This window comes from Scyliorhinus canicula, chromosome 2 (genome assembly GCF_902713615.1).
Source record: "Scyliorhinus canicula chromosome 2, sScyCan1.1, whole genome shotgun sequence".
Lineage (NCBI taxonomy): Eukaryota > Metazoa > Chordata > Chondrichthyes > Carcharhiniformes > Scyliorhinidae > Scyliorhinus > Scyliorhinus canicula.
This window is the reverse complement of record NC_052147.1, coordinates 55702531-55716957: the sequence shown is the minus strand read 5'-3', so window position 1 is coordinate 55716957 and position 14427 is coordinate 55702531. Positions and strand designations below refer to the sequence as shown.

The following is a 14427-nucleotide window of genomic DNA, read 5'->3' as shown; positions in this document are numbered from 1 at the left end:
CACAATCTCCGCTAGGCTGGCGGCGGAAGGGACTTGTGCTGCGCCAACCGGCACCGAAGGGACTGTCTGAGTTAGCACATGCGCAGAACCCCCGGCGTGGTTCAGCGTAAGCACAGACCGGCCAGCGTATTCTGCCGCATGCGCAGGGGGGTGTCTCCTCCGCGCCGGCCATGGCAGAGCCCTACAGGGGCCGGTGTGGAGAGAAGAAGTGCCCCCCACGGCATAGGCCGCCCGCAGATTGGTGGGCCACGATCGCGGGCCGGGCCACTGAGGTGGCCCCCTGGGGTTAGAGCCCCCTCCCACGAGGACCACACCAGCCAACTTACCTGCCAGGTCCCGCTGCGTGGGACCATGTCCAATCCACTCCGACAGGACTGCCCAGAAACCGATGGTCGCTCGGCCCATCGGGGCCTGGAGAATTGCCGGGGGGGGGGGGGGGGGGGGGGGGGGGGGGGGGAGGGGGGTGCCGCTGCCAACAGCCCCTGACCGGCGCGGCGTGATCCCCGCCCCCGCCCAAAAACCGTCGGAGTAGAATACGGCAGCCGGCGTCAGAGCGGCGGGGTGGGATTCATGTCCCCGCCCAGTATCTCCGAGTTTTGATTTTGTTCCCACATTTATGGAGTGTGGCTTAAACCCACAATCTTCTGTCTCAGAGGTGGAGAGATTTCTATCACCGAATCATGGTTCGCACTTAATTAAGATGCAACTGGGCAGCACGGTGGCGCAGTGGTTGGCACTGCTGCCTCACGGCGCTGAGGTCCCAGGTTCGATCCCGGCTCTGGGTCACTGTCCGTGTGGAGTTTGCACATTCTCCCCGTGTTTGTGTGGGTTTCGTCCACCGCAACTCAAAAGATGTGCTGAGTAGGTGGATTGGCCACGCTAAATTGGCCCTTAATTGGAAAAAGTGCATTGGTGCTTGAAATGTTATTTTAAAAATGCAACTGAGGAGTGGCTGGAAAGGGCAACTAAATGAATTAAACACTCATCATCCCTGTGGCCGTTGAGTACCTTTCACCATCATTTTGAGCAACTGTGACATTGAAGTGGAGTGAACGTCAGGGGCTGATTTCAGCTGCTTGCCTACATTGCATGCAGACAGGGAGAGTGTGTCCACTGGGTGCACCTTCCTGATGGAAGCAGTCGGAGATCTGAACCATTTTCATGGTTGAGCCTTTTACCGTTGTTGGCAAATTGCCTCCCTGGTTGACCAGAGGGTGTGAGATACCCATGGTGCCCAGCTGGTGTAAGCAATTTAAGTGAGGGGAGGAGGTGGCATTCTCAGGGGAGGGGAAGGGGTGTGGGGGGTGATTTTATGGGGGAAGCGAGGAAGTGCATTAATTCTGCCCTGGCCCCACATCATTATTTTAAAACCTACTTGTCGATGGCATTTAAGGGGCAAGGATGTGGCCCACCTCCATGAGGCCATTCAGAAACTGATCTAAAGATTTGGCCACAAATAGATTTTTTTCTGGTGGGTGTAAGTGTTTGCCAGATATAAATGAGATCAAATAAATATAGTTGTATTAAATTATACATTGTTTTTCAAAATTAATACCTGGATAAAAATAATTTTCTATTGAACCACTAGATGTAACTTTCCTTTCTGTTATATAACATTGGGCTTTTCATTCTGATTTTAGATTAATTTATTGGCAGAGCACCACCGTGGCGTAAAATTTTAATAAAGGTGATTGAGAACAATTGTAGCAGACATTTACAGGGAACTCAGTTGATTTGATGAATGTAGCCGTTTTACACTCATGCCGCCTTTTATCATGGGTCAGATTTTGCATTTGATGTTTTGGTGAATGGGAAGATACCAAACATAATATTAAATGCCCGAATGTTGCCCTTCATATTTTTACCTGTGGTATTTTAAAATCTGGCTTCTTTCTTTTCAATTGAATAGCACAAACTGAATATCCAAAAACTGCTTGTGTGGAGCAGCGCGATCAAATACAAGCAGAGCTCAGGCTGCGCAGGCCTCGACCTGCAGTTGGAGCATATATCCCGCAGTGTGACGCAGAAGGGAATTTCAGGCCACTGCAGTGCCACAGCAGTACAGGCCACTGTTGGTGTGTGGATGAATTAGGCCGGGAGATTCCTGGAACCAGGACACTCCCTGGAAACGATCAGCCACAGTGTGAGCTGCGAGGTCAGTCAATGTGCAGTTTTACTTTTCAAAGTACTGTAATGATGTCTGGATGTATATAACTGGTTTCATACTAACTTGACCACTGCTTCATGTCATTTGGCATCAAAGGGGATTCCAACGTTCTGGAACAAAAGTAAGCTTTAAACTTATAAGTTCCATAAAATCAACAGTATCTAGCCTGTTGAACAGCGGGCTGGCTCCGAGTAATGCTGGCACAGGCAGCATTGTAAACCTAGATGACTAAATAAGGCAGCTTCTGGGGTTAGCTGGATTTTCCAAGACATATTTCTGCAGCATTTTTAAAGTGTTTATAGTTTCCACAGGTTTTATAATAATTGGCAGGGAGCATTCACATTTTAACGAATAGTTATACAGTTCATTCCTAGAAAATTAGAATTTTTCTTGTGATCAAGGATAGTCCAGTAATTTAAATTAACAATTTAAATACTTCAGCAAAGTGGGAATTACGTGCTAAAAATTAATTTTGATATATTTGACTTCAGCAATTTTGAATGAAGCGTCTCTGGGCACAATTAAATGGAAAAAAAGAGTCCTGTTTTGGGCGCGTTTAGGACCGAGAAGACCCCGCTATTAAACGAGACTCTGCTTCTTTTTTGATTCACTTGGACTAATTTCCTGCACTGACCAGCTCAGCTCGACCGCCCCCCCCCCCCCCCCCCCCCCCCCCCAACTTACCAAACAGTGAGTCCTTGAGACCTCCTCCAATCCCCATCCCTGGCATGGGCAGCCTGGCACTCGGGCACCTTGACACTGCCAGCCTGGCATCTTGGCACTTGGCAGTGCCAAGGTCCCAGGTGCTATTGGGAGTACCACCCTGCCCAGAGCCAGACCACCCGGGGCCTCTGGTCACCTGAGAAAATCCCCAAGTGCCGTTACACCTGAAATGAAATTAAATGAAAGAAAATCACTTATTGTCACAAGTAGGCTTCAAATGAAGGTCCACGTTTGTGGAAACTAGGGCTAAATGGCACAATGGTGGAATGTCCAGACAAGGCCATTAAATCCGGCCCCTTGGGTAACTCCGGCGTAGACATATTCAAGTGAGACTAACTACTCACTTGAATATGCAAATCTTGAATATGCAGATTGAGACGCCTCGTGTCATCTCGTTGCATCTCATGAGATGTAATGAGCATCGTGAATCGAGAGAGAGAGGCCTCTCGTGAGATTTAACAGCCTCATTGCATCACCGAGTCATGCACGATGAGGCCAGTAGATCGCGCCTACATTGAGTTCACAGAACATCACAATGCTTTTGCTGTTAAACGACTCTTTGAAAATAACCATTATTCTAAAATATTTTTCATGTACCACCTAAAATAAAACTGATCTATAGCTCACAGACAATTCCATTACCTTTGCGAAGAATGCTTCACATCTCTCCATCACGTGCCTTCACCCTTCTACACCACATTTCAAACTACAACGTCGTGAGATGTGATTTTCTGCTTGGCCGCCAAGCAGGCAAGATGTTGGCAGTGTGCTTGCAGTGCCATCCAACGTGGCATTCGGGAGGCCCGATACATTAGCATTTTCCTTAGCCAGCCATCAATGACAAACGGATGCAATGCTGCAACCCACCAGCTTCCTGAGGTGGAATATGTTCTGGGAAAAAAAAGGGATAAGGATAGGACTCCCAAATCTAGTGCCTTTCTGATGGCAAGGGACACACAGAGTAAGTTAAGGCAAAAAGGGGAAGCTTTTATTTATTCGTTCACCGACTAGGACAGCATTTATTGCCCAACCCTAATTGTTCTTGCGAAGGTGGTGGTGAGCTGCCTTCATGAACCGTTGCAGTCTGGGTGGTGTAGGTCTACCCACAGTGTTGTTAGGAAGAGAGTTCCAGGATTTTGACCCAGTGACAGTGAAGTAATGGCGAAATAGTTCCAAGTCAAGATGGTGTGTGGCTTGGAGGAGCACTTGCAGGTGGTGGTCTTTGTCCATCCAGGTGGCAAAGTCATGGGATGGGACTTACCAACCGCGTCCTGCCAGAATTAGGATGCAATTGGTAGATCCTGGGCATGCCTTTGCCCGGGATTCCCAACTGTCGTTACGCCTCACGAGATCTAGTGAGATCTCGCAAAACGTCGCAATCTGAACCTCACCCACAGTGAATGGGACCCAGACTCGCATAGCTAAAAGAGCTTAAAAACCCACTTGGTTATTCTGCCGCCAGATCGAATGGGCAGCAGACATCTATCGGCCTCGCCGAGGAGGTCCCAGCAGGGCGCCGTCCAGCATGGGTCCCCACTAGACACTTTCGGGGTCTTCCAGGTGATCGGAGGCCCCGGGGTGGTTGGCCTCTGGCCCGGCTGGCACTGCTGGTACCACCCAGGCACCTTGGTACAGCCAGTGTGGCACCCTGGCAGTGCCACATGGGTAACAGCATGGCACTGCCAGGGTGCCCAGGTGGCACTGAAAGGCTGGCAGGGGCACTGCCTGGGTGCCAGGCTGGTAGTGTCAAGCTGGCATTTTGCACCGGGTATCAGGGCACGCCCTACCGGTATGTGGTGGGTACAGTGGATTACTCGAGAACCCCCCCAACAGGTGAGTTGGGGAATTGAGCGGGGTCCGGGGGTCGCTTTGGGGGGTTGAGAGATTGAAAAATGGTGCCCTGATCGTTTCCTGCAATGCAAGATGTAAGTACAATGTAAGCACCAGTGCAAGATATGCAGCAAGTGCAGTCTTGGCGTGGCGTTCCCCACCGCGGACCGTGGAAAAACCGAATGCCATTAGATAGCAGGGTTGTTCCCGGTGCTACAAATGCCGGGAATGACCCCTCAATTCCTTCATAGAACAGACTACGTTTTATTTAGTTAAATCACGCCCGTGGGTTTGGAACATGCTATTGAAGGACCATTGGTGAAGTGCTGTATTGCACCTTGTAGATGGTCACCCTACCCTTGTTTATGCTGCCGGCAGTGCACCTACTACCGTGTGGCAGGGTCGGTCGGAGTGGCATCAATGTTCCTTCCTTTCTGCCATTCGTGCATTTTGGGATGCATAACATTTGGGCTCGTTTGCTTTTCTATTTTTAGACAAATTCACATTTTAAAATGCGGTTTCTCTTTGAATATTTATGTCTCGTGGTGATTCTTCCACATCCTCCTCAGATTCTGTGACAGAGCCTAGTTCACATTTCCCTGTAAAACTGAGAGGAATACTTATTTAGCTCCTCTCTCATTTCCTCACACTAGAGCACAAAATGTTATCTTTCCTCACTAACTAGTCCCTTTAACTATCCCTTTGCTTCCTCTATACTTATCAGAGTCCTTGCTGTTGCTTTTTTAATTTCAGATTTTGCATTCCTTCTACACTTTATGTTTCTCAGTTTGCTTATATATTATTCCCCCACTGTAGTTAACGTATCTGTTTTTAAACTTATGTTTTGCTCAAATCTACTTATCCCTAGAATCCAGCTATTGATGGGTTGCTTTTAATCCTATTTTGTATTTAATTAAACATAAATCTCATGCTTAAATATCCCCCCCAGCTTCTCTGTTGTTTGTGTCGCTTTTCCAATCTGTCATTCTGGGTTTAGACCTCTATTCAGAGAATTGAGTCATTATCAGCCAGCATTCTGAGCAATTGTTTCATCCAACAGGAAGAGATCCGCAGAATGTAGAATCCACACAGCGACAGCCGACTGTGTGTGAACGTTGGAGACTGAGCCTTCTGGAACATTACAGCGGCAGACCAGCTGATGATCAGTATATCCCCGAGTGCGATGAGTTTGGCAATTTCCGCCCCTTGCAATGCCATGGAAAGAGCGAATACTGTTGGTGTGTGGATAAAGAGGGCCGAGAGATTCAAGGAACCAGAACTGAACCTGGCAGCCCACCAGCATGTGAGAATTTCTATCTTTGGTTGCAAAGTGAAAATTAAAGGCCTTTTGAAGGACACAGCAAACTAATCAAAATGCGGTCGCTAGTAATCATGTCCGGTTTCCAAAATGAGAAGTTGAGCTCATCAGGGCACTTTTAGAAAGAAACAACTTTTATTTAATTGCATTTATATAACATCTTTTAAGATCCAAGTAAGTGAATGTACTTTGTTGAATTGTAGGGCGCTATTTACCAGCCTCATTGCGCCCAACTTGGTGCGCGACAAGGCCGCTGAATCTCGCCAGAGGCCTCTCACGAGATTCGAGACACTCGAGACGTCTCGCGAGATTCAACCGCTCAATGCGAGACATCGTGATCTGGATCTGACCTGCACTGGGCGAGATCCCGCTCAGCATAATTATGGCTCATTTAAATATGCATGCGTTGGATTCTCCCAGCGCCCAGGAATTAACAGCCTCCCCGGCGAGCCCTCGACCGGGCGCCGTATAGTACTGGTCCACACAAATGTGGACCAGGCATAATGGAACCTGGGGGGTTTCCAGGCCTTGGAGATCCCTGAGTGGTTGAGGACTGAGCAGGATAGCACCCTGGTTCTCCCTAAGGCACCCGGGCACCTTGGTACTGCCAGGCTGGCACTTTTGGCACTGTCACACTGGCATGCCAAGGTGCCAGAGGCACTTCCAGGGTGCCTAGGTGGCAGTGCAAGGGTCCGGGCCTGAGGGGGGTCATGCCCATGAAGGGGTGTATGAAGGGACCTCATAACGGTTGGGGGAGGTGAAGGGTGGAGCCTGAAAAGGGGGGGCTGAAAGGTTGGGGGGGGGGGCCTGAAAAGGGAGGGGACGTCAGCAACCCATAACGAGGTGTCCTCACTTGGGGGGGGGCGGGGGGGGTCGTAATGCCCATATGTGCAGGTGGTGACATTACCCATGGATGGAGTGGGGGGGGGGGGGGGGGGTGAGGACCCTCAAGCTCACTTAGAGGCCGGAGCACCCTTTCAAAATGGGGGCCCGATCTCTGAGGAGCTGGTCTGGTTCACCTCCCCATTGCTGAAACGTGTGGGCTTGACCAGGAGGAAGCTCCACACGGCCCAAAAAAGTGACTAAGTGTGGTGAATACCCAAAAGGCCAGCGGGAAACAGCCCACCAAAGCGCGCCCAAAATTACGCTTAGAAATATTTTGGTTGAACAGCACCCATAGTCACTGTTGGTAATAGTGGCTTGGCACCAAACCCGCTTCTCTGGCCCCTGCAGGCCTCCATGCTCTTCCCCAGCTCGCTTCTCTGCCCAGCCAACACCACTCGGCCACCTCGCTCTCTTCCCTGGTCACAGGAAGTGTTATCCCATGCCTTGTTTTGGGGCGACAGATTTACATGCAGTAGAAGAGGAAGAAGTTGGGAGGAGATCTAATTGAGATATTCAAAATCAAAAGGGATCTGGATGGAGATCGGGAGAAACTGTTCCCGATGGTGGAAGGATTGACAACCCGAGGGCACAGATTTGAAGTAATTGGCAAAAGAAGCAATGGTGACGTGAGGAAAAACCTTTTGAATGCAGCTAGTTAGGATGTGGAATACACTGCATGACAGAGTGGTGGAGGCAGGTTCAATCGAAGCATTCAATAGAAGATGGGTTATTATCTGGAAATGTAAATTATGCAGCGCTTCAGGGAAAAGGCAGAGTTGTGCTACTGGGTGAATTGCTCCTTCAGAAAACCAGCACAGACACAGTGGGCTGAATGGCCTCCTCTGTTGTAACCATTCCACGTTTCCATGAAAGAGCAGCCAATCTGTGTACATTAAGATCCCACAAGCAGCAACGAACAGGCAATCCGATCTCATAATGTCGGTTGAGGGATACATATAGGCCCAAGGGCACCAGGGAAAACTCCTCCATTTCTTCATTGAATAGAGTCAGAAGATCTTTTGTGTCCCGTCAGAAAGGACAGATTTCATATCTGTTTAATGTCTCATCCAAAGGATAGTGCAGCATTCCCTCAATACTGTACTGGAAAGTCAGCCTTAATATATTGTGCTCAGGAATGGGGTTTGAACCCACAACCATTTGACTCCGAGACATTGGATACAATTTTCTCAAAATTGCAGAGTGTTGGATCAGGAAAGAAAAGCTGTGAGAAACTCATCAGCTCCACAGATGCCTTTTCTTGTCTGATTTAGCAGCAGTCTGTGTAATTTCAAAGTGCTGGTGAGGATCACACAGCCAGTTGGAGGGGCGAAGTCTAAAAATGCCGGCTTTGAGATCGGGGCACATTTTTTAAAGTGCGCCTGATCTCAAAGTTAAACTTAAGGCCACCTCCCCCATTCCACAGAGGTCTGAGACCCTCTCGAAGCATCGGGGCACCTCCCCCCCCCCCCCCCCCCCCCCCCCATTCCACAGAGGTCTGAGACCCTCTCGAAGCATCGGGGCATCCCCCTACCACAACGCCAACAGAGGCCCCCCCTCTCGCAGGTATCCCCTCTTTCCCCCCCCCCCCAGCCATCACAGGCATCTGGGCTGTCCCCTCTTCCTCCCCTCACCCTCGCAGGCATTGGCGGTGTCGTTCCCCCCCCCCCCCCCCCCCCCCCCCCAACCACACAACACAGAAGGGGAATTCCCAGCCTTGTCCCTCAGCCCTCGGGCATATAGGCACCTCCATGCCCCCAATGTGACCATCACAACTGATTTTTTACTTTTTGAAAACAGTAATGATTTGTGCCAGTGTGATGTCAACACTGCCCAGTGAGGAGGGGGAGGGGGGGGTGGTGTTTTGTGGGCAGATGCCGTGTAATCACATTCAGAATTACTAAAATATGTGAAAATCAGGTTCACACCTTTCTGGGCGTGAACCTGATTATGTTACCGATGTGGGGGAGGGGGGGGGTGAGGAGGAGGTCTTAAACACTCAAACTTGTGTTTATGCATCTATTATTTTGAGATCTGGCTGGCGTGATTCCTGTTTCTGGCCACTCGTGAGATTTAGCGGCCTTTACGGGATTTGCGCCCGTGGGGCTAAAGACCCTTTAGCCAGTTCGCAGCCAAGCTTACTACAAATTACGCCACGGTTGAACTATGCAGTATTATAGATAGCAACAGTACAAAGTCACAGTTTGTACTGGTCAATCAGAATTGTCCTTACTAATTGTCTTTTGATGACACACAGCATTGGAACCATTGTAGCTTTATAAAGATTTCGAGTTCATCCTAGCGATTTATGAATGTTTCTTTCTGTTGAATCTGACAGGTATACCAACTGTTGCACCTCCCATTACACAGCCTTCTGCAGCACCTATCGTGACTCCGCCACGCACGGGTACCTTCCTTTTATATGCTCAGGGACAGCACATTGGGTACCTGCCCCTGAATGGTACTCAGCTAAACAAAGAGGGAGCCAAGAGCCTGTTAGCTCTTCATGTAAAGTATCTCTTTTTATAAGTTTCTCCATTGGAATAGCCCCAGATACATTTAGCACTTGGGAAGGGGAAACAGCGGGTTATTTTCAATCGTCAACTGGTGTAACTGGGTCAAGACAATTAAATTGCACCCATGCATCGAAAAGAAAAATCAGAACAAGCACTGGGACAGGGTAATTAATGATGCTATGCAAATACAATGAACTGAAGCAGAGATAGTGGCAAATAAAATAATACAAGTGAGAGGAGTGAACATAGAGATATTAACTGGTAAGTTGAAAGAATGACTTGCATTTATATAACGCCTTCCATGATCTCAGGACATTCCAAAGTGTTTTCCTACCAGTGAATTACTTTTGACAAGTGGTCACAGTTACAATGCAGGAAATGTGGGCACATGGCCCACAATGACCTGTTTCTGCCCTTGTGAGGGTGAAACAACTCTTTGCCAGTCTGCCTCAGGACCCCTGATCCCCAAATGAGCCAAAAATAAACATTTTTCACTGTGGTCATTCTGCCACTAGAGAACCATTGCATCGGGATTAATTACCGTAACCCAGTAAAGGTTTGGGTCCTTCATACCTGGTCTCAACTGATATGAATTCAATTGGGTCCTCATATGCCCAGGAATCCCCTTCCCCCTCCCAACACACTTTGTCATGGGGCAGGGATAGGGGACCCATAAATCCATCCATGTACCTCCCACACTGACCAGAATTTAAAGGTTGAATCTAAACAAGGTAGAATTCCAATGGAACCAATATAGTCTTGTATTCCAGATGGCCCCCAGAGAAAAGTCTGACCCATACCCTCTCCTGACCCAGAGATTTGGGGGTCATGATTTTTGACAACCTTGTTGAAATAATACACTAGTGCACACTTGACCTGGGTTCACGCAGGTCTTCTCTGTGCTGAGTCTGGAGATAAAAGCTATCGGGCAATGAAAGGATGTGCAGGAGATCCAGAAGCAGAAAACGGAGCATGGTTATTTGCATTTGCAGATGTATGCTCTGTATCTACTACCAGTTCCTGAGCGGGATTCTCCAGGTCCCCAGCCATGTATTTCCTGGTGGGGCGCCATTCGCTGGTGACGGGATTCTCTCTTCCTGCCGCTTATCAATGGGATTTCCCATTTAAGCCACACCTTGCCGCCAGGAAACCCACAGGCGGAGGTGCCCTGCCTGCGGGAAAAGAAAATGCCAATGGCTAGAGAATTCCGGCACTTTCTATGTGATCAAACACATTGACACCAACTTGTTACCAAATTGGGGTAAATAATTGGTAGCAATGTCGTATTCTGTGAATCAATTTGTGTACACGCCAGAAAAAAATCTTAATTTAAGTAATTCTGCTGCCATTTACATGCCAGTGTATTTCTTCATGGATAGTTTTAAATGTCTCCTTTACTGCTAATTTTTAAGTTTCCCTTTCTGCAATGGTCTAATAGTGTTTATGCATCTGCTATTTTACATTATTTAATGTTTAACAGAAGGAATTAGCATTAAACGTGGATAAAGTCGACATTAACGTCAAAAATGCTGCTAGTTAAATGGAGCTGTGTAAATTGTGATCCCTTCCCAGTGAGATAATATCTGAAAACCTGAAATTCTCCAGGGCTGTTGGACAGATTTGTAAACTTGCCAGATTAGGTTAGCTGCTTTATTGAATTTTTGAAATGGTGGTCTGTGAGATGATTAACTGTTTTCTTCTGACTTATTTTTTCTTCCCAAGGGTTCGATTGTTATTGGTATTGACTATGACTGTAGGGACAAGATGGCTTACTGGACTGATGTTGCTGGTCGAACTATTAATCGAGTTAGTTTGGAGCCAGGTGCTGAGCCAGACATTATCATTAATTCGGGTGAGTTGTTATTAACCCGGGTCCTAAAATCTATTGTGCTTTTTATCATAGAATCATAGAATTTACAGTGCAAAATGAGGCCATTCGGCCCATCAAGTCTGCACCGGCTCTTGGAAAGAGCACCCTACCCAAGGTCAACACCTCCACCCTATCCCCATCACCCAGTAACCCCACCCAACACTAAGGGCCATTTTGGACACTAAGGGCAATTTAGCATGGCCAATCCACCTAATTTCACATCTTTGGACTGTGGGAGGAAACCAGAGCACGCGGAGGAAACCCACGCATACACGAGGAGGATGTGCAGACTCCGCACAGAAAATGACCCAAGCCGGAATCGAACCTGGGACCCTGGAGCTGTGAAGCGATTGTGCTATCCACAATGCTACCGTGCTGCCCATCACATCACAATCATCATCACATGTGCTCTGGCTGAAGGCCGGCAGGCCCTTGGCCCTTTGTGTCTGCTGCTGCTTTGTCCTGAGCCATTTTTCTTGGTCAGTGATGGTTTGCCACTGTCTTCCACTCTCGGGGCGCAGAGCAAGGAGGCAGATCCCAATTCTACCTCAGGCAGAACGGGAATCGAACCTGCACGGTTGCCATTATTTTGAGCCACATGCTAACCATCTAGACAACTGAGCTAACAAGCCCCGCTTTAATGAATAAAATCATGAATGTAAGAACATTATTTGGTGGAAACGTAAACTTTTTATTTTTTTTACTGATTTATTTTTTATTAGACAAATAAAATTATTAGCAGGCACCTCTGCATTCCTTCGCATGAGCAGAGTGGGAGTGGTTCAAGTGGCCTGTTATAGGCTGTCAACTTTGGGCAGCACGGTAGCACAAGTGGATAGCACTGTGGCTTCACAGCGCCAGGGTCCCAGGTTCGATTCCCCGCTGGGTCACTGTGCGGAGTCTGCACATCCTCCCCGTGTCTGCGTGGGTTTCCTCCGGGTGCTCCGGTTTCCTCCCACAGTCCAAAGACGTGCAGGTTAGGTGGATTGGCCATGATAAATTGTCCTTAGTGTCCAAAAAGGTTTAGGTGGGATTATTGGATTAAGGGATAGGGTGGAAGTGAGGGCTTAAGTGGGTCGGTGCAGACTCGATGGGCCGAATGGTCTTCACTGTATGTTCTATGTACTATGTAACTTTCTGGTTTGCGCAGCACAGTAGCACCGTGGTTCTCACAGCTCCAGGGTCCCAGGTTCGAGTCCGGGCTTGGGTCACTGTCTGTGTGGAGTCTGCACGTTCTCCCTGTGTCTGTGTGGGTTTCCTCTGGGTGCTCCAGTTTGCTCCCACAGTTCAACGATGTGCAGGTTAGGTGGATTGGCCATTCTAAATTGCCCTTAGTGTTCAAAAGATTAGGTGGAGTTATTCAGTTACGGGGATAGGGTGGTGTGGGCATAGGTAGGTTGTTCTTTCCAAGGGCCGGTGCAGACTTGATGGGCCGAATGGCCTCCTTTTGCAATGTAAATTCTATGATTCTATGATTGTGCCTCTCTTGCCCGTATGTCATTTATGCTCGTGTTTCTTACAATTCATTTTAAAATGGCCATTAACAGCTTGTATTACTAGCCCACTAACTTATTCCCCTTCAAAACAATGTTAAAAAACACAATCACAAACTCTTGCCCATGCTGAATTAGTTGAGGGACATTGTTGGGACATTACAAATGACTTCAATGCCCTCAGGCAAGGAAAGGAAAGAAAATACATCAGTGATTAAATAATTAGCCCATTGTAATCCCATTGTTTAACACATCCCAGTGGTCCTTATTATAAGCGTGTGATGAATACAAATGAGGATAGAGTCAGGTCTTGGTTGAGCAGCCTGATGACACTCAGCCTAGACTCAGATGAGAAGATGGGCCAATGGAATGAGGCAACAGTGGCTGCCTGAGCCTAGGAATTTTACCCAACGTGATTCACTACTTTAGGAGAGTGGGAGATTAAACAGCAGCTACGCTTTCTTTCACTTACGTCTCCCATTTTTCTTAGCTTCAAATATTTTCTAATTCTGGCTCAGAATTAGAAACCCCAGAGTGGCTAAATATATAGAGGAAACCCAGAGTGCTGGCACCTTTATATCGTGTGACACACTGCATTAGATAACTTGTAAGTTCTGAGAACTTAGCACTGGAAATGATTGACTCATAGGGCAGAATTGGCAGGCAGGTGAAAGGCGGAAAAATGGGACTGTGAACAGCTGCTTAATGGCCTCTTACCACCCCTGCTGCAATTGTTCCTGTGTTGGCAGAGGCCAGTGCCGAGTGTCTTTCATTGAGGTGGTGGTTGGCAGGGAGTACCTCTAATGCAGTACCCTGTGCCCACCGGAACACGCTCCCCAATCCCTTTGTTTTCCCCTCCTTCCATGGCTGGTGCACCCCAGCATCCCATTCCCCCCCCCCCCCCCCCCCCCCCCTCACCCACCCACCCTCCAATCCTACCATTTCACCAGTGCTCGCCTGGACCTGCCAAAATCAACCCCTTCCCTCCCCACCTAGAGAGCTGCCAGCTTGGAGGTAAGATTTCCCCCCCCCCAGAAATGAATTAATGCCTCACCGAGCATTAATTGGATGCCATGCAATCGAAAACGGCAGCAGGTCGGCCTCGCCACCTAGATTTATGCCGATGTGGGGTGGGGGTGGGACAGAGATGTCCAGAGCAGCATTTAAAATCAGCCCACCGTCCCAGTTATCCCAGCCAATTACCCTGGCAAATGATCAGACAGATACTGAATAATTTGTACCTACACTTTTGTACTTCTGATTTTAGACCTGATGAGTCCTGAAGGACTGACCATAGACTACCTCCATAGAAGCATGTTTTGGACGGACAGTGGATTGGATAAAATAGAAACAGCCAAAGTGGATGGATCTGACCGGCGAGTTCTTGTTGATACTGATCTGGTAAATCCCAGAGGAATAGCAGTGGACTCTCTTAATGGGTAGGTTTCATGTGAAGGTACAACGTTGTTACATCTTTAGAGTTTTCCAGGAGAAAATAATTTTAAAATATCGCTGTGTTGCCTTTCAAATTAGACATGCATGCACAGTCTATGCAGACATCAAGATTATAGCGTTTCCAGGACATCAAGCAAACAGCAGGGGTTTTCCAAAATGTTAACATATGAGAA

The 14427-nt window shown here is 48.1% G+C and overlaps 1 protein-coding gene across 13 annotated transcripts in view; it reads left to right on the top strand.

The window, feature by feature from the left end:
* The window catches only part of nid2a (nidogen 2a (osteonidogen)), a 232828-nt gene that overhangs the window by 207917 nt on the left and 10484 nt on the right, over positions 1-14427 (top strand). For 12 of the 13 annotated variants that reach the window (XM_038778768.1, XM_038778760.1, XM_038778730.1 and 9 more), the window contains 5 exons: positions 1910-2155; positions 5781-6023; positions 9259-9428; positions 11159-11288; positions 14067-14238. In XM_038778768.1, the coding sequence (XP_038634696.1) occupies positions 1910-2155; positions 5781-6023; positions 9259-9428; positions 11159-11288; positions 14067-14238 (961 nt within the window). Of the gene's footprint in view, positions 1-1909; positions 2156-5780; positions 6024-9258; positions 9429-11158; positions 11289-14066; positions 14239-14427 lie in introns of those variants that run through there. The other variant, XR_005458155.1, reaches the window with a different exon arrangement.